Raw genomic sequence first — 24,520 nt, forward strand, 5'->3', positions numbered from 1 at the left:
ATAATAATCTCGTGTTATGCCCTCTCCACCTCTTATATGCATATGGTCTAAGTTTTAAATTTCTAGTTAAGTAACAATTATATGAAGGACAAACACAAAATTTTACCTGGTAATCAACTTCTTATTGAATCGTCTCTCATAAGCTGCACTGATAGCCAATGATGCCACAAAGGAACAATCTGATACTATTGTCTGTTAATAAGAACAACATATTCTTTCATTCGCGTAATTTCACCATTTGTACAATATGTATGCATTACACCTACCACCTTAGCTTTTATATTAAATATCTTATTCAAATAGGAAAATAGAAATGTCATGCCACCAACTCACATATTTTATTCAAACAAATACTAGAAAAAGTATCTCAATGAATACCTTAGGGGGTGTGTGTGTGTGTGTGTGTGTGTGTGTGTGTGTGTGTGTGTGTTTATTAGTGTGAATGTAAGCATCTACACATAGGTATATATGGAGGCCCAAGGTCAATGATAGGGATTGTTTCATTCAATCACTTTCTACCTTTTACTTTAAAAAATATATATATGTATGTTTATCTGTGTTTATTCTTAATTATGTTATCTCTGTATGTGTCTATTTTGGGCTCTATGTGCACATGGAGTGTGGAAACCCAAGGAAGCCAAAGGAGAGCACTGAATACCCTGAAGCTGGAGTTACAGGCTTATGAGCTGCCATATATGAGGAGTGGGAATCAAACTTACCCACCCTTTACTTTTTGAGAGGGTCTTTCACTGAACTTGAAGCTTACCCATTCGAGTAGGCTGGCTGGCCAGATAGCATCATGGATCACTTAGCTTTGCATCCCTTAGGCTAGGGTTACACCAGTGTGCAGCCATCCTGATTTTTTCCTTTTTAAATGGTTATGTGTATGGATATTCAGTCTGCATGTAATTCTGTGCACCATTTGTGCACCCAAAGAAATCAGAAGAAGGCCCTAGAACCCTTAGGACTAGAGTTACAGACAGGTGTGAGCTTCCATGTGGGTTCTGGGAACTGAACTCGGGTCCTCTGGAGGAACAGACAGTGCTCTTCCCCATCTCCAGCCCCTCCTGACTTTTTAGGTGTTTCTGAGGATGCAAACTCAGGTCCTTATGCTTATGCAGCAGAGACTTCACTAGCCCCAAGAGTTAAATACTTAAATAATTAAGTCTTGTATAACTATTTCCTTGTCAAGGGTGAAATGCAATTCTCAAGTTTCACATCTACAAATGCAAAAATCTATAACTGGGGCTGGGGTTGTAGCTCAGTGATAGGGTGATTGCCTAGCATACATAAGACCCCTAAGTCAATTCCCAGTACCGAAAAGATCTGTAATTGCTCAGAACAGTTTCTCAATGTTAAAGACGGAAGGTGCAGAATGCACTAGGCATGGGGGCACACATCTGTAATCTCAGCTACTTGGGAGGCTGATGTTGAGGACTACTGAGTTTAAGGCTAGCTCAGAGCAAGATGCTGTCTCAGAAGAAAAAAAAATTAACAAGTATTTGGTCTCATTTTGAGAATTATCTTGTTACGCAGCCCAGACTGGTCTCAGACTTACTATGTAGCCCACTACAGCATTAAACCCTGAGTGCTGAGATTATAGTTATATGCTACCAAATCAAGGTGGAAATAATCAATGTGAAGGATGAGAAATTTTTGCAATTATACTCATGCATCTAAATATATACAATCTAAGAAAATTCAAATCTATATTCAAATTTCCTTAGAGTGCCAACTTTCTTGAACATTATACAAAATAAATGTTTACCTGCTTTATGCTAAAACTGGATACAGTATATATCATTGTAGGATTGTTGGTGAGATCTTCTGGTCGTACCCATTTAGAAAATGTAGTTTTTTGTTTAGGTGATAATGGAAGCTTGCCCCATCTATCACTGAGGTAACAATAAAAGTTAAAAGAACATATTAATTTTTAAAGATGACTTGAAGCCGGCATGAAATCTTCTTTTTGGCCCAGAGATCATATAGCTACACGTTTGTCTTCCTAAAATAACCAGTCAGACCTGGCTCTTTACATTTAACCTTGAATTCAGTCAATCTGAACACCTTCTCCAGTTAAAACAAATAAACATTAAGTAAGTGAAGACAGCTTATATTTACTTAAAAATATGGTACAGGCATTTAACTTGGCATAGTTATGACATTCAGGAAACCTAGCAACAAAATAGAGTCATTAACAATACAAACTGATCCACTGAGGACCTAGGAAGCCACAGATCCTTCCCTTGACTCTTGAAAGGACAAAGAGACTAGCTAATTTACTAAACAGTGACCTTGTGCCAAGCATCATGCCAACATGCTTTAGATATTATTCTCCATTTTAACATTCAAAATAACTGTAATCAGTTAAGCACTTTTTGGGAAAGCATAAACTGGTTACCAAGGTCATAAAGCTAAGTAAAAAGTGACATATTAATCCAAGTCTGTGGTACTACAGCCACGTCACCTATTACACTGTTCTCACTCCGTGCTGTAGTACCTCTTTAGAGCTGGCATACAACACCAAATAAAAACCATCTACCTCTCCAACCCCAAGCCTTTACCTTCCTACAGCAACAGCAACATCTCTTTGGATTTAAAAAGATTTTGTGGTAATGTGTAATATGCAAACTAAAACAAATTTGTGTAGTATTCTTTTATCTAAGAATCTGATGAGTATTAGATAGAGAAGATTTTGTGCTCAAGTATGACATAGGACACCTCTAGACTTTCATGAGTCCATGTCGTTGCAAATCTCTTAGGTAGAAAAGATTGCCTACAATACTGCTCAAAAGAAATTTTGTTGTTTTTAAATTTTGAGACATGTTCTTGAACTTATGATCACCCTACCTCTGCCTCCTGAGTGGTGTGATTGCAGGTGTGCCGTCACACCTGGTCTCTCAAACATTTTGATGATCACTTCACAGAACCTCTACTGTTCAGGTAACATTTTAGCTAGAACCTGTGTAATGTTAGGAGCCAATTATACGTAGAAACAGAGCTGAGTGAACTTAGGAGTTTAAAGACAGCAATCACCAACTTGTAAGGGAGAAAATCAAGGCTAATTCAAACCTATAATTTTATCTATTACTCACCCATTATTAACCTTCCATATAACAGATACTATAGAATAAATTTAAAATTCCATAGTATTTGTTCTCTCAAATCACTGGGTAATTAAAGTCAGTGTTAAACACATTTTCTTAAGATACATAAGGCTATTAAAAGTACTTTATAAAATACAATGCTTATGATTTAAAGGTTAGCATATCACCAGAATACAAAAAAAAAAAATTTTTAATCAGTCTCTAAATCAGTGGTTCTCAACCTGCAGGTTGTAACACCATGGGGAGAACCATATAAGATATCTTGCATATCAGATATTTACATTACGATTCATAACAGTGGCATAATTACAGTTATAAAGTAGCAACAAAATAATTTTATGGCTAGGGGTCACCACAACATGAGGAACTGTAATAAAGGGTCACAACATTAGGAAAGGTGAGAACCACTGCTCTAAATTAAGTTAAATTATGGAGACCTTTTCCTGTCAATCTGTTAAACAAATTTTAAAATGCTTACAATTATTCTTCTTTTGATTATTCTCTATGCAAATATGAGAAAATATTGCCACTTAATTTTAGTATTCATCTATTCTTCCTCAAATTTAATTCATTCAGTAAATCTTGAGTATTTACTATATAACAGATACTGGCTAGATACAGGATGGGACCTAGTTAAACGACTTGGTCTCTGTCCTCATGAAGTTTATAATTTCCAGTAGGAGACATGTATTAAGCAAGTAATTACCCAAAAAAGAAAAAGTGTGTGTATGGGGGGTGGGCAGGGTTACTTCCAACTGTGGAATTTAGGAATTCCAATTTAAGAATAGCAATTCCTAAATTAAAAGAGTCTTTTTTATGGTCATACCACCCTGAACATATTGATCTGTAAATTAAAGGAATTTCTGTACTTCATGTTTTACTTTTTCAATTATACTATTGAATTACCCCAAATTTTTATTGTTCATGCTGTTTTTCATTTGGACATTCTAGCATGAGAGAGTTAATTTATCTTAATTTGCTACATATAAACTGAAACCACAAATCTACATCTCCTTAAATATAATCACATACTAGAGTAAATACATACATGTAGCACATACCAGAGTGATTTACTCTTACAATTTAATACCAGTATCTTCTGTGTAGGTATTTGAGTACATCTCTAAACACTTAGATTAATTTCTGGACTTTTATCTATTGTAAGCCAATCACTAACTGGATAAATGTTTGCTCAGTACTTACTTTGTACCAAGTATTATATTAAGCACTATGTCTATAAGGTTAGGTTAAAAAAAAAAAATACCCATGAGCCCATGATGAAGCTAATTAAAATAAATGTGATATTGTGGTACTCTATCAAGATACTACATTAAACTGACAACTTCATGTTGCTCAGATCTTTATTTGGACTGTTTTATTTATTTTTCCACCTCTTTCCCATAAATACTCCTCTTTTCCAACCAATTTTGTACATAAATTTTAATTTCAAGGCTACAAATTAAAATGAACTTCAGAGTACTGAAAACTTCTTTAAATGATCTTAGAAGTAAAAGTTAAACGTGCTTACTTACCAAAAAGGCATTGGATAAGCAAAACGTTCCCTCAGATCAACACTCATGAAAGGAACATATTCTATACCATTTATTTTTGATGTTGTCCTATAAGACATAAGAAAAAGAGCTAACTTTTCAAGTCTATCTTAATCACCAATCTTAGTTAAACTCTAAGTTTAAATAACAATAACTTCTCAGCCTTTTAGCTAATACCAAAGGTAAAATTTCAATGACAAAGTATGATACAGTATTAAACTGACAACTTCATAGTGTTCAGATCTTTATTTGGACAGTTTTGATAAGAAAAATACCAGAGAGTAACTGTTGTAATTCAATGCATTTTAATAAGAACATTCTTTTAAAATTAACTTCCTAGACTTGGGATATAGCACAGTGGTAGCATTTTCGCCTATCATGTGTAAAAGGTTCAACCTTCAGCACAAAAATTTAACTAATTAACTAGTACAGCAACAGCAATGAAGAAAAAAAAAAAAACCCACCTGATATCCACTACAAAAAACTGCCTTAAAATAGGCCTTAGTGTCCAATACAAGCTTACAAAGCCAAGTCTATCCTAAGCCCAAAGAAACAAAGCAATAACTTAGTTATCTGGGAATTTATAAATAAGCCAGGCAGTGGTGGCCCAGGCCTTTAGTCCCAGCACTTTGGAGCAGAGGCAAACAAATCTGAGTTTGAGACCATCCTGGTCTACAGAGTGAGTTCCAGGTCAGTCAGGGCTACATAGAGCAACCCTGTCTTGAAAAACTAAAAACCAGTCAAATAAACAAACAAATAAAAAAACATGATAAACTCTAAAAAATGTGATCTATTTTCTAGCTATGGGAATATGGATGAGTCCTGGAAGAAAAAAGTGCCATAGAAACAGCTATGATCTATCCACAAACTCAGTGAGATTTGTAGAAGCTCCACATGTTTTATGTATATTAACTATTTCCTTTTGGGAGTTTGTTATTGTTTAATTGAGATAGAGCTTCACTATGTAACCCAGGTGATCAGGCTGGCCTCAAACTCAAAAATCCCTACATCAGCATCTTGAGTGCTGGAATTGCAGCACATACCACCATGTCCAGTAATTATTTCTTTCTTATACATCTACTTTTTTTTAAGAGTGTTGTAGTGTTTAGGTAATATACTCAGTGAATCTGAAGATTAATGCAGTCAGCAATGGATACAATAACTATTGAGACAGTGTATATTCATCTTCACTTGTATGAAGGATAGTTATGTTTTGAGAGAGTTGTTTTGTTAGTGTGGAATTTCAGATGTGTAGTACATATAAAAGTAGCATACAGATGCTGAGTAGCCAAAACGATGAATTCTCACTGTACTGGCTAGCCTTAATTGAGAAAATGCCTCCATAGGATCAGGCTGTAGGCAATCCTATACGGTATTTTCTTAGTGATTGATTAACAAGAGCCCAGTCCATTGTGGGCAGGGCCATTACTGGACTGGTGGTTCTGCATTCTATAAGAAAGCAGGCTGAGCAAGCCAGTAAACAGCATCCCTCCATGGTATCTTTAGCTCCTGCCTCCAGGTTCCTGCTCTGCTTGAGTTTCTACCTGACTTCCTTTGATGATGAACAGTAAATAATGTGAAAACATAGCTGAATAATAAACCCTTTCCTCCCTAAAATGCTTTGGTCATGGTATTTTATCATAGTAATAGCAACCCTAACTAAGACACTCACTAATTTAAACCTCAGCATTAAAAGGAACCTTTTTTTGATGTTTTGTTTCATACTGTGTTTGTTTACATACTATTTTTCCTAGGCAAAGGAACCAGGCTAATAGATGTATAACCAAAATCTTCAGGAAGAAAAGATGCCCTGAAAGCTATGACCAAGGAGTGAACACTGATCCTTTCAGCTCAATCTCAGGAAAACTCAAAATTGACACCTATATGACCTGCCCAACTCAAATACAGCCAGCTGGCTCAATGGTTTATCTTCTTTCAACTAATCAAATGATTCAAAAGATAGTAAAGGATCTCTACATTATTGTGGGTCTTGCTGTTTGTTATTGTTTTTTGAGGCCGGGTCTCCTTTGTAGCCCAGGCTGGCCTTGAACCTGAAATTGTTAAGTCTCCTCCCTCCAGAGTGCTGGGATTACAGGTAAATGCTATGCCAAGATTAGAATTTGAATTTTTAATAGCCCCCAAGGCTGCTTTCAAATGCACTGAGCTGTCTGTCTACAACAGGAGTTCGTGAACATTTTCTGTAAAGATTGACATAATATACAGTTTAGGTTTTACAAAGTGGTCTCTGTCATAATTCTACTGTTCGCATTTTTTTTTAATAACTTTTGTTTTGTTTTGTTTTGTTTTTGAGACAGGGTTTCTCTGTGTAGCTTTGTGCCCTTCCTGGAACTCCCTTTGTAGACCAGGCTGGCCTTGAACTCACAGAGATCTGCCTTCCTCTGCCTCCCAAGTGCTGGGATTAAAGGCGTGCACCACCACCGCCTGGCTTTTAATAACTTTTTAAGATTTATTTATTTTTATGTATGTAGTGCTCCATCTGCATGTATGCCTGCATGCCAGAAGAGGGCATCAGATCCCATTATAGATGGTTGTGAGCCCCATGTGGTTGGTGGGAATTGAACTCAGGACCTCTAGAAGAGGTGCCAATGCTCTTAAATTCTGAGCTATCTCTCCAGCCCCTCATTTTTTTTTAAACTCTTAAAAGATGAAAAAGTAGCCGGTGGTGGAGGTGCACACCTTTAATCCCAGCACTCGGGAGGCAGAGGCCAGTGGATCTCTGTGAGTTCAAGGCCAGCCTGGTCTACATAGAGAACTCCAGGACACCCAGGGATACCCAGAAGAACCCTATCTCGAAATGCCCTCCCACCCCACAAAACAAAAGTCTTCTCAACTCCAGACTTTCATTTGCTGGTTACTTCAAAGCAACCCTCCACTAAAACATATTAGAACCAGCAAGTTGAGTTGGGTGGTTCTACTCTGTAACTATTCAAGCTGATATACAATGTAATGCACAGTTAAATAATAGCACAACGTATCACAACAAAGTTCTGAAGGTAATTCAGAGTGAAACAGTCTCCACTGATTATGTTTAAAGTTTTCATTACCCTGAGTCATGAGTGGATTTACCTGAGCACTTCTATTTCTTCTGCTGTGTATCTCTGTCCTTGGGCATCACATGACTGTGGACTTAAAAATGGCTGAGGCTTTTCTAGGAAAGGATTAGATCCTAGAGGAAAATGTGTTCTTACTGGAGGAGTCTTCGTTTTCATATTTGTTGCTTTGAGTTTGCAAAACGGCTTTGTCAGAGGTTCACTCAATGCTTCTGCTCTAAAACAGAACCACAGAAGAACTGTTCCAGTTTTCTTCTTACATTTAGGATTTTGTTTCTTATGAGACAAGATCTCATGAAGAGACTGGCCTCAAACTTGCTCTGTAGCAGTGTGACCTTGAAGCCCTGATCCTCCTGCCTCTACCTCTTAAGTGTAGCATTTAGACTTACAGGACACAAAACTTACTTTGAGTTAGTAAAACATCATAACGTAAAATCAGTTCACAAAATCCCTACATACTAATCAAATTTTCTCTATGTAAAATACTGCACATACTTTGTAAATACTACTTAAATGAACATTTATTTATTCTACATCAGCCACTATGCAGGTAAAGGGTGTATAATAGTGTATAAATCCTATCCTTAAGATTTTGTGGCTGTTAAAGACAATGGTGTCAAAATGATAGATGCCAGGACAGAAGCATTTCATGCAAATGAATAAATATACAAAAAGAAATAAGAGCCCTAATGACCAAGAAAAGAGGGTGAATCAAGGGAAGGGTGCTTAGACTTAATGCTTGAGTCTTAGAGAAATTCATCTGCAGTGAAGAAACAGATCCAGAATGTGCAGTAGTATCAAACAGCAGAGTAACTTCAAAAGGATGGATATAGGCCCCGTGAAAAGTACAAATGAGAGGCAGCAGAAGATGAAGTGAGAGGAAAGCAGGAATTGATGACAGAGGGCATCACATGATATGCAAGGGGATTTTGACTGTTCTGTCAAAAAACTAACAAGCTAAAAATATTCTTCACCTAAGATCTACATATTAGCTTCATGAGTCTTATAACACTCCAAAATTATATGCCAAGAATACTAGATGTACATTTTCCTAGAAAAAAGGTCCTTAATCTTCAACAGATCATCAAACGAGCCTCTAACTGACACCTCAACCCACCTACCTTTGCTTAGGATGAACTCAGAAATACTAGATGGTTTATCTACACAAGAATAAAAATCAACCATGTTTCTAACTGGTAAAAAGAAATCATGATGGAAAAGGCAACTGAGTCTGGTGAACATGGTAACTCCATGTCCTGGGAACTGGACAAGGCAACTATGTCATGAATTTGGGTAAACAAACTAAAGCTTAGCTGATGATGAAGCAGAAAAGGGATGAGTTATACCACTTAAAAGGGCCAGAACATAGGTATAGGCAGAGCTTCAAACTGAGATAATTTCAAAAATTCACATTCTAGAAACAGATGAAATTTCTACTCCTTTCCTTTGCAGTAAAGTAGTTTTCTACCTCAACTCTTGAAAGAGGCATAATTTACTTACACAGATCCATTCACTGAGCAAGTGCCTACTGAGCACATCTATGTTAGGCATTCTGCGAGGTGCTTACTTAAGCAGTGAACAAAATAGGCAAAAGTCTATCTTCACAAGCTTCCAGTTAGGGGATGAAGGCTGAATGTAGCACAGACATCAACAACAAACTGGTCTTTTCGTATATTCCACAATGGGGTAATACCAATGGAAAAGAATATTCAAAGCAGGCAGAGCGATCAGAATGAAAGTGCAGGGGAGACTCAGCTTTATACAATGCTTACAGCTGTTCTCAGAAGTGACACAGCTGGAGATGAAGGCAACACGTATGGTGTGATGTTGGGAACAAATGCAAGGCCATTCTCAATGTCTATCTTTTAATAGTAACTCTGGAGGGCTTTCTGAAAAAGTTGTCTAGGAAGTCTGATATTATACAACACAGAGGAAGTATTCCATTTGAAATATGACTATTGAGGGCTGGAAATATAGCTCAGTGGTAGAATGTTTGAATACCATGTACAAGACCCTGGGTTCAAGCCACAAAACTACCACAGACACTCAGTAATATCAGGGCAATAAAACAAATCAAATATCAGCTAGTTCTTGAAATAAGCAAAAATTAAAAGACTTCTTGACTAATGGGTGGGCTACTTAATTTGGTTTAAAGCAAGGAGATAGAGAGAGAAGGTAAATTTATTCCGTAAAAAAGGATAGACTTCTAAGTCTCAGCTTATTGGAGGAACATGTAGACCTCTACCACACATTAAGATGCTAAGGTTTTTTGTTTTTAAAGAAGACTACAATTCATGCTATCCATTGATAAGAATTTAAGTGACAAAACTCACCTATCTAGTGCCTGTCGAGCCAACTGTTTCAACTTATTTTGCAGAGTCTTATCAGCAGTTTCATAAGACTTAAGAGAAAGAGATAAACATTCTAAAACATAGTTCTTTATTTTACTTAATCCATATTTTTATGCAAAAATAAAATATACTTCCTGAAATTATGAGTAAATAAAGACAACATTTTATTTCTATCTTTAAAGGTTATCACTTAAAACCATGTTGATTATTTTGTCACTGGGCTGAACTTAAAAGCCATTTGTGTAGACAAGTGCTAACTAGACCATAAATGTATAAACATGTACCATGGAAGGCTGAGCAGGAGGAACCTAGGGAGACCAGCACTTATCTATGTTCTCCAGGGTTATAGAAATCAAGGTAGACAGGTTTTTTTTACCACAACAGCCTGCCAAAAAGCTACCATCTGAAAGACAATGGGAACATCCTCCACTACTTTCTCTCATTCCTCTTCCAAATGCACGGTGCTCTTAAGTACTAGATGCCCTTTGATGCTAAGCATCTCAAAGTCCATCTCAGAGTACTAAGAGCACTCGGCATATAGATTTTATATTGCAAGTTAATGAAGGCTCTCCCAAACCACTACTTTATTTTTTTACTATGTGAAATTGAAAAAAGTTTATTCTAAATTCACAGATTCATGACAGTGAATCCTTCTTATAGTAGTTTTTAGTTACCAAGATAAACCTGAACAATTTAAAAATAAGCAAATATAATTTTTTTAAAAAAAATGCTTAGTGATTCAGTAGCAGCAAAACTTTAGTAAGGTATAAAACTCTATTATTAATGTTCTACTCAACATTTTCAGTGATAATTAATTTATTATTAGTTTATTTATAATGATAGAAATTAGGGGTTTCTTCAAATTAAAATTTGTGAGCAAGGGAAGCAATTTCTTAACATAATTCCATCAAGTTTGACTCATAGCTACACCTACCGTTTTTAGACAGAGATCCACAGCTTCTGTATATAATTCTATGGCATCTTCCACATTCCCCTTTTCATCCTCATCAAAAGCTTGTGTAACAAGAAAATGGGCACGCTCTAGATCCAACTGATGTTTTGATTTCAAAGGATCAGCACTCTTTGACTGAACTAGTACAGAATGAAAAAATATGTAGAATGAATATTACTTAAATGCAGCCAGGAAACACCAACATTTTAATATATTTAAGACATGCTTTACCAAACTCTATATCCCTCATTTAAAATGCTTAGCAAAATATACAACAAAAATCTTTTTTAAGAGGAATAATTTCTGCTTCTCTCTCTAATCTTAAGGCCCCTGCCCAAAGCCAATTATTCAGACATCAGAGACAGGATATTAGACATGCTTTATTAAATTTTCCCCTGATTTTTTTCTTTCTACTAGCACTCCATTAAAATAAAAAGCAAAATAAAGAAATCTTCCTCATATTCTTCTTCCTTCATAAAAACACAGTAAAAACTCGGAAAATGCTAAATACTAAGAAACACATAGGGCTGGGGGCATAGCTCAGGGCAGAGTGAACTTGTTTCACAAAAAGCCCTGGGTTCTACGGCTAGTACCAGAAAAGGGTAAGAGGAGGAAGAGGAGGGAGAGGAAGAGGAAGGAAAAGAGGAGGAAGGAAAGGAAGAAGACAAGGGATGAGATGGGGGAGAAGCAAGCAGTCATCATATTTTAAGGTATTTTTTTTTTTTTTTTTTTTTTTTAGTACAGACAATACTAGGCCCTGATGATAAAGTTCCTGCTTTTCTTATCCATCTAGGTCCAGAAGAAGCCATTAAGTTTTTATTGCTCTTTGAAATAAGAACTTCAATTTGCTTTTTGTTTTGTTTGTTTTGTTCTGAAAGATTTACTTATGTGCATGGCTGTTTTGCCTACATGTAGGTCTGCATACCATGTGCATGCCTGGTGCCCTTGGAGGTCAGAAGAGGGTATCAGATTCCTTGGAACTGGAGTTACAGACAGTTGTGAGTCACCATGTGGATGCTAGAAATCAAATCTGGGTCCTCTGCAAGAACAAGTATTCTTATCTCCTGAGCCATCTCTCCAGTCCACAGCAAATGTGTAGATGATCAGCATCATCAGCCCTCAAATAATGCACATCAAAACTCAATGAGATGGTACTTTATATCCATTAGAATAGCTAAAAATAAAGTCAATAAAAAGTCAATTCTGGTGGCCGAGCGCTGACTTCCCAGCACTTAGAAGGTGGAGACAGGGATATCTTTGAAGTTTGACAGCAAGACCTGGCCTTAAAAATAAATAAATAAATAAATGAGTAAGTGTTGCAGAACTGAGGATATTGCTCAGTGGCAGAGCACTTGCTTAGCATGTATAAGGCCATTCATTCCCAGCGCGCTCCACACAGAGAAGAGAAGGAGGGTGAGAGAGAGAGTGTTTATAACAGTAAGAACGTAGAGGAACTAAGAAACTGGAAACAGCTATGCTGCTGAGTGTACACAGTATACAATGTACAGTACACTATGTACACAATGTACATAGTACCTGAATGTACACAGCATTATTCACAATAGACAAAAGGGGGGAAATCCAAATATTACAACTTGATAAATGGGTAAACAGACTGTGGTGCGTTGATACAATGAAGAGGGGTGAAGTACTGATACACACTACTGTTGTAGAATAATCTTTTTGTACACTGTGAAGAAGTGTCACTCTGACTGGCCAATGGCTAGACAGGATTTCCAGGCACAGAGGACACTGGGAAGAAGAAGGGCCGAGATGCAAGGGGACACAAAGGAAACAGCATAGCAGGATGGAAAGTATGCAGATGATGTAAACAAGCCTGGGGCAGCACAGAGATGAATAGAAATGGGTTAATCTAAGTTACAGGAGCTAGGTAAAAACAAACGCAGGCTATCAGCCGAGCGTTCATAATTAATAATAAGTCTCCTTGCTAGGAGACTGGCTGGTGGGATAGAGAAAGACTGGCTACATTCTATAGCATGAATAAACCTTACAAACATTAAGCTCAGTGAAAGAAGCCAAATGACAAAAGAATAAGACAGTTCTATATTAGGTGATTCATTTCTATTAAATACCCACAATGAGAAACCTAAAGCAGAAAGTTAGTCTAGTAATCTTAATCTCTACATTTCACTTGTTAATTTCAAATTGATACTTTTCTCCACTCAGAAGTCAACCAATCCTGTCAAGATTTTCTTGACTATAAACAAGCTATTTTGAAATTTGAGGTTCTATTTTCTTTCTTTAAAAAAAAAAAAAATTGTTTTTGAGAGAGGGTCACACATAGCCCAGACTGGCCTCAAATTTACTATGCAGTCAAGAATGACCTTAAACTTGATTATCTACCTCCAGCATGCTAGGATTACAGGTCTGTGGCACCACATGTACTTTATATGTTATGAAGAATCAAATCTAGGGCATCATCCCTTTAGGCAGGCACTATACCAACTAAGCTACATCTCAATAAATGTAATCAAAATAAATTTTTATTTATCTATCTATTTATTTATATTTTGAGACAGAGCCTCATTATGTAGCCCAAGCCAGCCTCAAACTCAGACTCCTCCTGCCTCAATCTCCTAAGTATCTGGATTATAAGCATGCCTCATCATACCTGGCTAAAATTGAAATTCTGAACAAGATTTTATTAGTAAAAGTCCTATTTTGCTTAAAGTGATAAATACAGAAACCACTGACTTCTCACAGATTACATATGCTACATTTACTGAAAATAAGGAAAATGTCAGTCAAACAAATTAAAAGATACTGTCTGCATTAAACCCTTTTCCAATTTCATCTCATTAGCATATTCTTTAAGAGATCAGTGTTAGTCTTCTGTAGGAGATAATCATATTCATAGTATCAATTTTAGAATTTACTTCCCAGGATCAAATGCAATTTGTTTTTGTTCTGTATTGTTGCTATATTGCTAAGGCTGGTCTCAAATCCATAGACTCAAGTGATCTTTCTGCTTTAGACTCCTGAATACTGGGATGCAGGCTTATACCACCATACCAGTTTAAAAGCAATTTTTAAAGTTCTGTTATATTTAATACAAAGTAGGGAAACATTTCCTAATTCTCTAGGGAAAAATAATTTTGTATTTTTTCACAGTTGTTGGAAGAACTTGAAGGAAGGATTTAGAGACCACTGACTGAAATGAATATAATAACCCATGGAATAAGTGTGACTGTGTACATAAGACAGGGGAAGATGGAAATTCCCTCAGTTACTAGTTCCTATTCCTAAGCTAGTATCAACATACATTCTTTTCCTTCTAGAGAAGTTTACATTAACATTTAGCCTAACATGTTTCAGAAAGAGATTTCTACAACATTGCAATGTTTCTATTTTTAGGTTTCCATATTTGACTTAGGGCTTCCTGGGGGCTCCTCTTCCACCCATCCACTTACTATATAGCCCAAACATTGATTCAGTAGATGATTGTTGAAATAAACAAAAATATCTATAGGGAGGACAGGGAAATAGTCCAGAAGAATTACTTTATGAACTTTAAAAATAATTTTCTTGAAAAATAGTATATGAAATAATGTGAATTATCTATTAAAACAAGATAATTACATTTAAGAGCTTCATTTACTTGGCTGGAAAAATGAAATTCCTTTTAATCATGCAGGGTCCTGTGCCCCTCCACACCCCATGTTAAGAAGGAAATTCAGAACCTCAAGTATGCTAAATAGGTCCTCCAACTGAACTACTCCCAGAGCTCCCAACAAGATATCATGAATGCAGCAATTAGTGTAACTTTCTATCAAGCAAAGTCCAATACACAGACAATTCCTACAACTCACGCAACTTCTGGACACTGTTTTAAAGTGGCCTACCAAGTTTTAAGAAGACTATTGCAGGCCGGGCGGTGGTGGCGCTCGCCTTTAATCCCAGCACTCGGGAAGCAGAGGCAGGTGGATCTCTGTGAGTTCGAGGCCAGCTTGGTCTACAGAGCGAGTTCCAGGAAAGGCGCAAAGCTACACAGAGAAACCCTGTCTCAAAAAACCAAAAAAAAAAAAAAAAAAAAAAGACTATTGCAACAGGGAATCAACAGCAAACAAAGCACACAGACTTTATCCTAATGATGTGCTTATGATTGTTTATTCCACTCAGAGTATGTGGTAGACAGTAAGAGAATCCTTCTAGAGTAAAAATCCTCTGGGAATTATCCCACAACAGAAAAAGGAAAAAAAGAAAAGAAAGAAAGAAGGAAAGAAAGGTTTAAAAAACATCCTAAAATAAATAAATTTCTTTTTCTTTCTTTTTTGGTTTCTTTCTTTTTGTGTAACTTTGGCCATCCTGGATCTCACTCTGTAGCCCAGGCTAGTCTCGAACTCACAGAGATTCACCTGCCTCTGCCTCCAAGTGCTGGGATTAAAGGCGTGTGCCACCACCACCCAGAGAGATGAATATATTTCTAGGCCAAATGTCAGCAATATTTTTTTTCTACCCAAATGAACAGCAGATTTTGACACAACCCTTTTTCTCTGACAAAACTCATCACTAAGCTTACATGTGCTCCTCTGTGGCAACAGCTGTGCTGTTTATATATATACAAGCTGTTCCAGGTCTCTGCTCACATGCTGTCTTTCCAAGGTGGAACATTTAAAAAAAGAGTTCGCCCAAGGTCTGTAGGTACAGAACACTGAACGAAAAGTCTGTGAATTTACTGTCTATTGCTGAAGTCCTTAAACAGTAAAGACAATTAGTGCTTTAACTTTAGTGTCAGAACTGACACTTTAAAAATAGGCTCTGACATGGTCCTCATCGCAACTTTGTCAATGATAAATTCAATGTAGAGAATTTACTATCTCTACAGCTAGAGAAAACTAGGAAAGTGTACTCTAACATTCTTCTTATATATCTATTAATTTCTTTCCGTCATGATTTCTTAAATCTCTTTAAGAGATTCTTTTCAGTGAGCAGAAAGAGGGAGTATCAAGATCCAAGATGAAGCTAGGAAGTAGAAAGTGGGAAGCCTTTAATCCCAGCACTCAGTGAGTTTCAGGATGGCCTGGTCTATAGGGTGAGTTTCAGGACAGCTAGGGGGAACACAGAGAAACCCTGTCTCAATACCCCCCAGCCCCAAAAAAGACCCAAGATGAAGAGGAAAGAGAAACACAGGAGTAAATGTGGTCCGAGACGAGGGAAAGGCAAGTGGCATCTTTGACTAACCTGCAGAATGAAGGGCTTGGACTCTTTCCAGATATTCACTGATCTTTTCTTGGATCCGTTCTAGGCTGGATCCTGCCATCTCAGCATAAATTAAGGCTTGTGCAGCTTCCTTAAAATATAATAATAATATAATAATAATATAATTCAAAGAATCCAAAACACCTTCACAGTATGAATTTTAATTACTACTTTCTAATTATCTATTCATTTCATAACAAAACAAAAACATCAAGTTTTTTATATAGCAAATAAGTTATAAAATCTTCTAGTACCATTCTTTCCATTTTCAATATCCTTAATTTTTATATTCTGTTGAAAATTTAAGAACCCAGTTATTAAACATTTCTTCAGAACAGCTGTGACTTACATGTTTTCTGTTTTCCTTATGTGTAAATTATAGATTTTGAAAAGGCACGCTGAGTCTTAAGCATTAAAACAGGGGCTGGGGCTTAGCTAAGCACAGCAGTTGCCTAGCGTGTGTAAAGCCCTGGATTCAATATCCAGGACCATCAAAACCAAAACCAAATCAATAAAACCATCACCAAAACATCAATTAAAAAAATCACAAGAAATTGTAAAGGTTAGAAGTCTCACAGTAGAATATAATAAAGTAGATTTCAGCTTTTTTGTTTGTTTTTGTTTTTGTTTTTCCTTCTTTTTTTAATTTTGTTTTATAATTTTAATTTAATTTTACATATCAGCCACGGATTCCCTTGTTCTCCCCGCTCCCGTCCCCCTTCCCCCCAGCCCACCCCCCATTCCCATCTCCTCCATGGCAAAAAATCCCCTGAGGATTGAGTTCAACTTGGTAGATTCAGTCCAGGCAGGTCCAGTCCCCTCCTCCCAGGCTGAGCCAAGTGTCCCTGTATAAGCCCCAGGTTCCAAACTCAGTGCACATGCACTGAGCACAGGACCCGGTCCCACTGCCTGGATGCCTCCCAAACAGATCAAGCTAATCAACTGTCTCACTTATCCAGAGGGCCTGATCCAGTTGGGGGCTCCTCAGCTATTGGTTCATAGTTCATGTGTTTCCATTCGTTTGGCTATGTGTCCCTGTGCTTTTTCCAACCTTGGCCTCAACAATTCTCGCTCATATAAACCCTCCTCTTTCTCGCCAGTTGGACTCCTGGAGCTCCACCTGGGGCCTGGCCATGGATCTCTGCATCCAGTTCCCTCAGTCATTGGATGAGGAGAACAAGGAATAAGAGACCATGATAAATGAAGACCACATGAGAACAGGAAGAAGCAAAGTGCTAGAGAGGCCCACAAAAATCCACAAAGATACCTCCACAATAGACTACTGGCAATGGTCAAGAGACAGCCCAAACTGACCTACTCTGGTGATAGGATGGCCAAACACCCTAACTGTCATGCTTGATTTCAGTTTTATGAAACAAACTTAACTAAGAAAGTCTAATTTGCCTTCCCGCTTTCCATAACTTCCATAACCAGTTGTACTATGGCTAGTGAGGAAGAGCTTGCATTTCCCCATCACTGTTCTAAGGTTGACAATGCTACCACCTAGAAAGAGCAGACAGAGAGTCCTGCAAGGGACAGCCCCTCTCAGCAGGAACTGAGCGTGTGCCATGGGCCTCCTGCTGTTTCCAAAGCAGTTATCTCTGGGCTTCATTTTGCAAGCCTGGTTTTAAACAGAAGTTGTTGAACTGAATCCTACAAAATCAATAAATGCAGTTTACACCCCATGGGAAATTCAACCACAAAAGCTAGGTGGGTTAGAAAATATGACTTCTTCAAGGTCCATAAAGCAGGTATTTTTTTCAAGGGAGAAAAAAATATTTCCATACAAACATTAAACGTGTAGCATAATTTTTAAAATACATTATACCTCAATAAGCTGAACTTCTTGTACATAAATTAAACATTAATTCCGAGTATAGTTTACTCCTCACTTGTAAGTACTGATTTTCAAATAATCACCTTGCATTTTTAAAAAAGTCAAATAACTATCAATTTTATTTTACTCATTTCATTTATATTCAAAAACATAATCGGGGGCAAAGCACAACTCCCCCCCCCTCTCTCTCCCTTCCCCACTCCCTCCAAACAGGGTCTCATACGTCCAGAGCTGGCTGGTCCTCCTGACTCCTGGTTTTATGCAGCATTGGAGATCCATAGCACTAATTATCTTTTTATTTTTTAAACTTCCTTAAGGATGACTTTTAACTCTTAAATGACAACTGCTAAAATAAAAAAGCTGAATAGTTTCTTTTGTTTTAGATAAAGTTATTTTTATATGGTACTTTTCGGTTTTGTTTTTGAAACAAAGTCTTACAATGTAGCAGCCCAAGCTGGCCTGAACTCCTTGATCCTCTTAACTCTTTGTACTGTGTGCTGCTGGGATTACAAGCAAATAAGAAGGTGCTGTTAGGCTATATGGCACTGTGTTGCTGGCTTAGTAGTTTTGAAGCCGTTTCCCAAAACTAAAACAGAATTTTCTTTTAAGGAACTATCACCTGGTAGTCAGGCATGGTGGCACATTCCTGAAATGTCAACTTTGGCAAGGCTAAGGCAAAAGGACATCAAATTTGAAATCAGCCTCCACTATATAGCAAGATCACAGAGAGAGGGGGGACACAGACAGACAGACAGACAGGCAGGCGCGGCGCGCGCGCACGCGCACACACACACACACACACACACACACACACACACAAGGGTGGAGTGGGGTGTAAAATCTAAAATTAGAACATTTAAAACGAATGCTCCTAAAACACAGCAAAAGTCTCTAAAATGTACAGTAGATTTTAAAATAAAAGCAATAAAACGAGAGCAGAAAGCAAACCATCTTTTATTGATAGCACGTATGCTGGGGGCTGGGTGGGGTGTTTTTACTACTTCTGTATAATCACGGATGTCCACATCATGAAGATATAACAGGAGAGGTGCGCTGCAAACCCTCAGGATTGGAGAGCACAGGATAAACTGTGGAAGCGCATAACCTTTTGATTTAGCAATTGTGCTCCCAGTCATTCATCCCAAATAAGAATCACAAATGTTCAAAAAATTAGCTCTAAGGATATTAAGCGCACCATTACATTGCTGGACCACAGACTACCGAATAGGCTGCAAATGTGGCACATGCAAGCCACCAAATATTATCTAGGCACAATGCAGAAGTGAGGTGTTACAACAGTATAAACGATATGATTCAAGTTTTGGAGTGAAAACCCCGCATACACACATACGTTTAGAAAAACCACCATGACGCACGCCTTTAATCCCAGCACTCGGGAGGCAGAGGCAGGCGGATCCCTGTGAGTTCGAGGCCAGCCTGGTCTACCAAGTGAGTTCCAGGAAAGGCGCAAAGCTACACAGAGAAACCCTGTCTCGAAAAACCAAAAAAAAAAGAAAAAAGAAAAACCACCATGAGTATATACATGTGTATATACATCCAATGCTAAAGAGATGAATTTCCTTCCTACTTCACTTTTTCTTTTCGACATCGAACATGCACTGTTGGCACGTTAGGACATATCACCCACGGCTGGCCACACATCAGGGCCGAGGGACAGCGAGCAGACAGGCCATTCACTCCCCATCCCACCTCGCGCCACCACAGGTAGCAGAGCAGCGGGCACCTGCCAGCGTGGACTGCGGCCTGAGGACAGGACCCCGCCCCTCCGTCTCGGGCTCCGCCAGCGCTCGCTCCAGTGACTCGGCCCGAGCCGGTGCCTGGCCCTACCTTGTAGTAAAACACGGCCTCAGAGTAGCGGCCTTCATGGTCGCGCTGCACCGCCAGCCTCGCGAACTGCACGGCGTCCCGCTCCAGCGCCGTCGCGTCCATGGCGCCCAGGCCCCGAGCCGGGGGAGGCAGACAGGCCCTGACGCCGGCCCGCGCCGCCTGGAGACGCTGCGGCGAGAACCGGGGACCCCGCGGGCGGAGCGGCAAAGTTTACTTTCGAGGGCAGGGCGGAGGAAGGGAGGACGGAGCCGCTACCACCTCAGACCCGCCAGGGCGGCTGCCGGAGCTGAGCAGACTCTGTCTGCTCGGAGCCCTCCGGGCCGCCCCTCCTCGCGTCCTCGCTCCGCCCACTGGCGGCATTGCGCAGGCGCAGTCGACCCTAGAGGCGCCTACAGGAGAGGGCGGGGCTCAATTCGACCGCAGGTGGGCGGGGCCAGAACATTGTCCAGTGGGATTGGGCGAGAGGAAGCAGGTGCCAAGTCGAAGCTGAGAGCTTCTCTGTGGCTTGTCGGGAAGGCGGTACCTGTAAGGTTGTTGCCCACAGTTCCGGTTTGGCTTAAAAGGAGCCTGAGGTTTATGGAGCCTTTTATCCACTAAGTGTGAGAAGGGTAGGCGGAAAGAAACAATCAGTAGCATCTCCGGTCGCCAACTAGATTAACTAAGGATAAATTAGAGATATGAAGTGAGGCTAGGAGGTGCTCTTGAGGTGATCTGCTAATGTTCATTTTCCACAAACTGAAACATGACCTTATATGGCTCCCCAAGGAACACCTATGTGTGGTATTGTTTGAATTGTCTACGAACCAGACGGTGTATTTTTTACTTGTATCTTTAGGCAGGTTTAACCTTGTAATTAAATACCAGGTGAGAGTTTGATTGCTTTCTTCTGTCCCCTTAAAAGTTTGAATTCAGCAGTGATGATAGTGAACGAATGGCAGATTCTAGAGCTAGGATGAAATTCAAAATTCATGTTGAGTCCAAGTAGCAAGTCTTGACAAAATTATATATTGTATGATTCCTTACATGGGCTAACAAAGACACAAAGATAAGAAAGGGAAGTGAGCCTCTACTGAATGTGCCTCCTCATGGGAGGCCCTGCCATCTTGTGGAAGGGAGTGGGGTGTGGGTTGAGAGGGGGAGGCTGGGGGGACGGAGGAGGGAAGAGGGGGATCTTTGATTGGTGTGTAAAATGAATGAAAAAAATCTTAATTAAAAAGAAAGAAAGAGCCGGGCGGTGGTGGCGCAGGCCTTTAATCCCAGCACTCGGGAGGCAGAGGCAGGCGGATCTCTGTGAGTTCAAGGCCAGCCTGGGCTACCAAGTGAGTTCCAGGAAAGGCGCAAAGCTACACAGAGAAACCCTGTCTCGAAAAACCAAAAAAAAAAAGAAAGAAAGAAAGAAGTGATGTAGCAGGAGACGGGTGTGGTGTGTGTGTGTGTGTGTGTGTGTGTGTGTGTGTGTGTATGTATGTGTAGGGGAGGAAGTTGGAAGGGGAGAAAAGGAAATATATATGATATATTTTAATTGTATACATACTTGTATGCAATTCTCAAAGATAAAAAAAGAAATAAAGGGAAAGGCAAAACAGTAAGACTAAAGTAATATTTACATAAATTGCAAAAATAATTCATGATGCAAGATCTACAGGTAGATACTCCTCACTTCTCATGGGTGCTTTTGTAAAACCCCTGGATATTTGTCAGAAGCTGAGTCTGATCTGCCTTGAATCTTTGGTAACAAAAGTATTAGTTATAACTGAAATTGTCAAAAATATTCTTTTGAACTGTTGAACTGCAGGACATGGCTTTTAGAAAAACTATGTCGGAGCCAAATCACACAACATAATTTAACATTCCGGATTGATGTGGAGTTGACCTGTACAGCAATGTCGGTGCTCACAGGTTCCAAGTCAGTCTATTCAGAAGGGTAAAAGATATACTATAGAGCTAGGGTTAATTACAAAGTCCTGGGCCAATGATGCGCTTGGAATGACAGTTGCCTAATTCATTCTAAAAAGGTTATAAAGCATAGATATTTTGAAATCTGATGAGGATTATAAAACCCAGAAAGAATTAAATGCACAATGCTGCTGTGAGGACCAGCCTTCAGCAGCTTAGGAATCGAGGGGATCCACAGAGTAGGTGGACTAATTTCTCAATTGACTTTTCTTTCTGAGGGAGTAAAACTTAATTCTCTCGGGCCAGCAAAAAAGGGAAACACACACACACACACACACACACACACACACACACACACACCTCCAACACAGCAGGATCTGACCCAGGGTGATGATGAATGGCAAGCCTTCAGCAGGTCAGAGAAACTCAAGAGGAGATGCAGGGTAGATGAACTACTGGACAGACAAACAGACACACAAGGATTTTTCTGAGGGTCAAAGCTTAGTGCTTCATTTTATTATTCTTCCTATTGCTTGTTCTACTCCACTCTTTTTCTGTTCTTTTCTTCTCCTTTGATGTTTCCCCTCTTACCCTTTCCTGATGACTTTCTTCTACACTACTTCCTGATGTCTTCTTTCTCTGTGTCTTTATTTTTTTTCCCTTATAACTTATATAACCCAGCAAAATCTTTCAAGCAATATAAAAATTACATTATGGTTACATTCTATTTTTAAGTGAATGATTACAATGTAAAAAACAGGTTTCCCATTTCCTGTACATAATTAAACATTTTACATACTACAGGTAAAAAAAAAAACAAATTATTCCCAAAAACTATGTCCAAGCAACTTGTTATAGATTAACAGGGTGTAAGCAAGCAAGACATTTTTCTCAGCCAGTTCTTTTACTTGCAGACTGCATTTTGTGGTTACAAAGAAAGGACTGCTGGGCGGCGGCGGTGCCAGGCCTTTAATCCCAGCACTCAGGAGGCAGAGCCAGGCAGATCTCTGTGAGTTCAAGGTCAGCCTGGGCTACAGAGTGAGTTCCAGGAAAGGCGCAAACCTACACAGAGAAACCCTGTCTCAAAAAAAAAAAAAATAGGGGGCTGGAGAGATGGCTCAGTGGTTAAGAGCACAGACTGTTCTTCCAAAGGTCCTGAGTTGAATTCCCAGCAACCACATGGTGGCTCACAACCATCTGTAATGAGATCTGGTGCCCTCTTCTGGCCTGCAGGGACACATGCAGGCAGAACACTGTATACATAAGAAATAAATATTTTTTTTAAAAAGGATCATTTTATTATTTATCTCAAAAGGTAAACTTATAAAATCATAAAGGACTCACAAATCTCAACTTTTATATATGAAAAACAATCACTTAGCTCTACTTTAAATTCTCAGGATACATAACTACTCATCAAAATCTTTTAATGTCAGGAAGCTGAGGCCAGAAATGAGTACAAGGAATTAATCATCACCTTTGAACACCAACCCATCCTAGCAAGAAAGTTATGTCAGCCGGAAATAGCCGGGCTGCCATTGTTTTTGTTCCCTGACCTCAATGAGTCTTTCAATCAACTATTAAAACTGTGACTTTCTAAACATTAAATTGTTCCCCAAGATTTTCTACCTCAAATCCATTAACAAAAACATAAAAACATAACCTGAAGTCATTATTTAAAGCTTTGTTTTAGCTCTGATAGACACCATGAACACATGACCCATTATTAAGATGAAAAGAATTTGAGCTAGCCTAGTTTCTGGGACTCAATTTTCCTTAATCGTTAACCTAAGCCACAGTCTATACGGTTCCTTGAGAGAAACTCAAAAGTCCTAGCTGTGTGACACTGCTTTGTTCCCATTTTCTACCCTTTGCAGCCACTGCTTTATCAGGGGCAGGAGTGACACTATATCCTACCTTTACCTAACACTAATTTTCCCACTAAACAAACCTCTATCATAATCCCTTACTATATTTGTTAAAAACCCTTAATCATCAAAATTCTATTTAAACTAACACTATTATTGTATAAAATCATCACTTCAATTAAACAGTGCAGCTTAAGAGGAAATCATCTTCTACAGGTAAAAATAATTCACAGGTAAAAATGCCCATTAGAACGGGATATTTCCATGAGATAATCACACTACATTAAAGGCAGTGGGGATCGCCCCAGCACCCATTCACACCATGCCAGATACTAGAGAAAAATGGCAGCAGCAAACAGGCAAAGGCACAGCAGTAACACGAGACATCTGGAGCCAAAGCCCTGGGGGCCTTGCCTATCCCCGATTCGCCCACTTGCTGGTGGGCTGATCTGAAGCTCAACTGCCCCCTGCTGCTCCTCTGGCATGGTCACTGGCAGCACAATACGGTGGCCATCTCAGTGTTAGTTTTTATCTTTCCAATCCTCATTAGTTCCTGTGTTTTTAAAATATGATTTATTTATTTTTATTTTATGTGCGTTGTTGTTTGACCTGCCTGTATGTCTGTATGAGGATGATAGATCCTCTGGAACTGGAGTTACAGACAGTTATGAGCTGCCACATGGGTGTTGGGAATTGAACCCAGGTCCTCTGGAGGAGCAGCCAATGTTCTTAACCACTGAACCATCTCTCCAGTACCTACTTACTGTGTTTTAACATCTGTAAAATCTTACCTGGGCAAAGTCTTCTGTTCCGTATTGCC

General features: G+C 38.9%; 1 protein-coding gene across 2 annotated transcripts in view; it reads right to left on the reverse strand.

Moving 5' to 3' along the window:
• Nucleotides 1–20,286, reverse strand: part of Capn7 (calpain 7) — a 42,995-nt gene extending 22,709 nt beyond the window's left edge. Inside the window, exons 1-8 of one of the 2 annotated variants that reach the window (XM_037208743.1) lie at nucleotides 19,937–20,275; nucleotides 16,234–16,342; nucleotides 11,014–11,171; nucleotides 10,062–10,129; nucleotides 7,745–7,945; nucleotides 4,640–4,726; nucleotides 1,769–1,895; nucleotides 107–192 (exon numbers count right to left, since the gene is read on the reverse strand). In XM_037208743.1, the coding sequence (XP_037064638.1) occupies nucleotides 107–192; nucleotides 1,769–1,895; nucleotides 4,640–4,726; nucleotides 7,745–7,945; nucleotides 10,062–10,129; nucleotides 11,014–11,171; nucleotides 16,234–16,342; nucleotides 19,937–20,038 (938 nt within the window). In that variant the 5' untranslated portion in view covers nucleotides 20,039–20,275. Of the gene's footprint in view, nucleotides 1–106; nucleotides 193–1,768; nucleotides 1,896–4,639; nucleotides 4,727–7,744; nucleotides 7,946–10,061; nucleotides 10,130–11,013; nucleotides 11,172–16,233; nucleotides 16,343–19,936 lie in introns of both variants that reach the window. The other variant, XM_028891215.1, reaches the window with a different exon arrangement.
• Between the last annotated feature and the right edge of the window lie 4,234 nt (nucleotides 20,287–24,520).

Source organism: Peromyscus leucopus, chromosome 9 (genome assembly GCF_004664715.2).
Source record: "Peromyscus leucopus breed LL Stock chromosome 9, UCI_PerLeu_2.1, whole genome shotgun sequence".
Lineage (NCBI taxonomy): Eukaryota > Metazoa > Chordata > Mammalia > Rodentia > Cricetidae > Peromyscus > Peromyscus leucopus.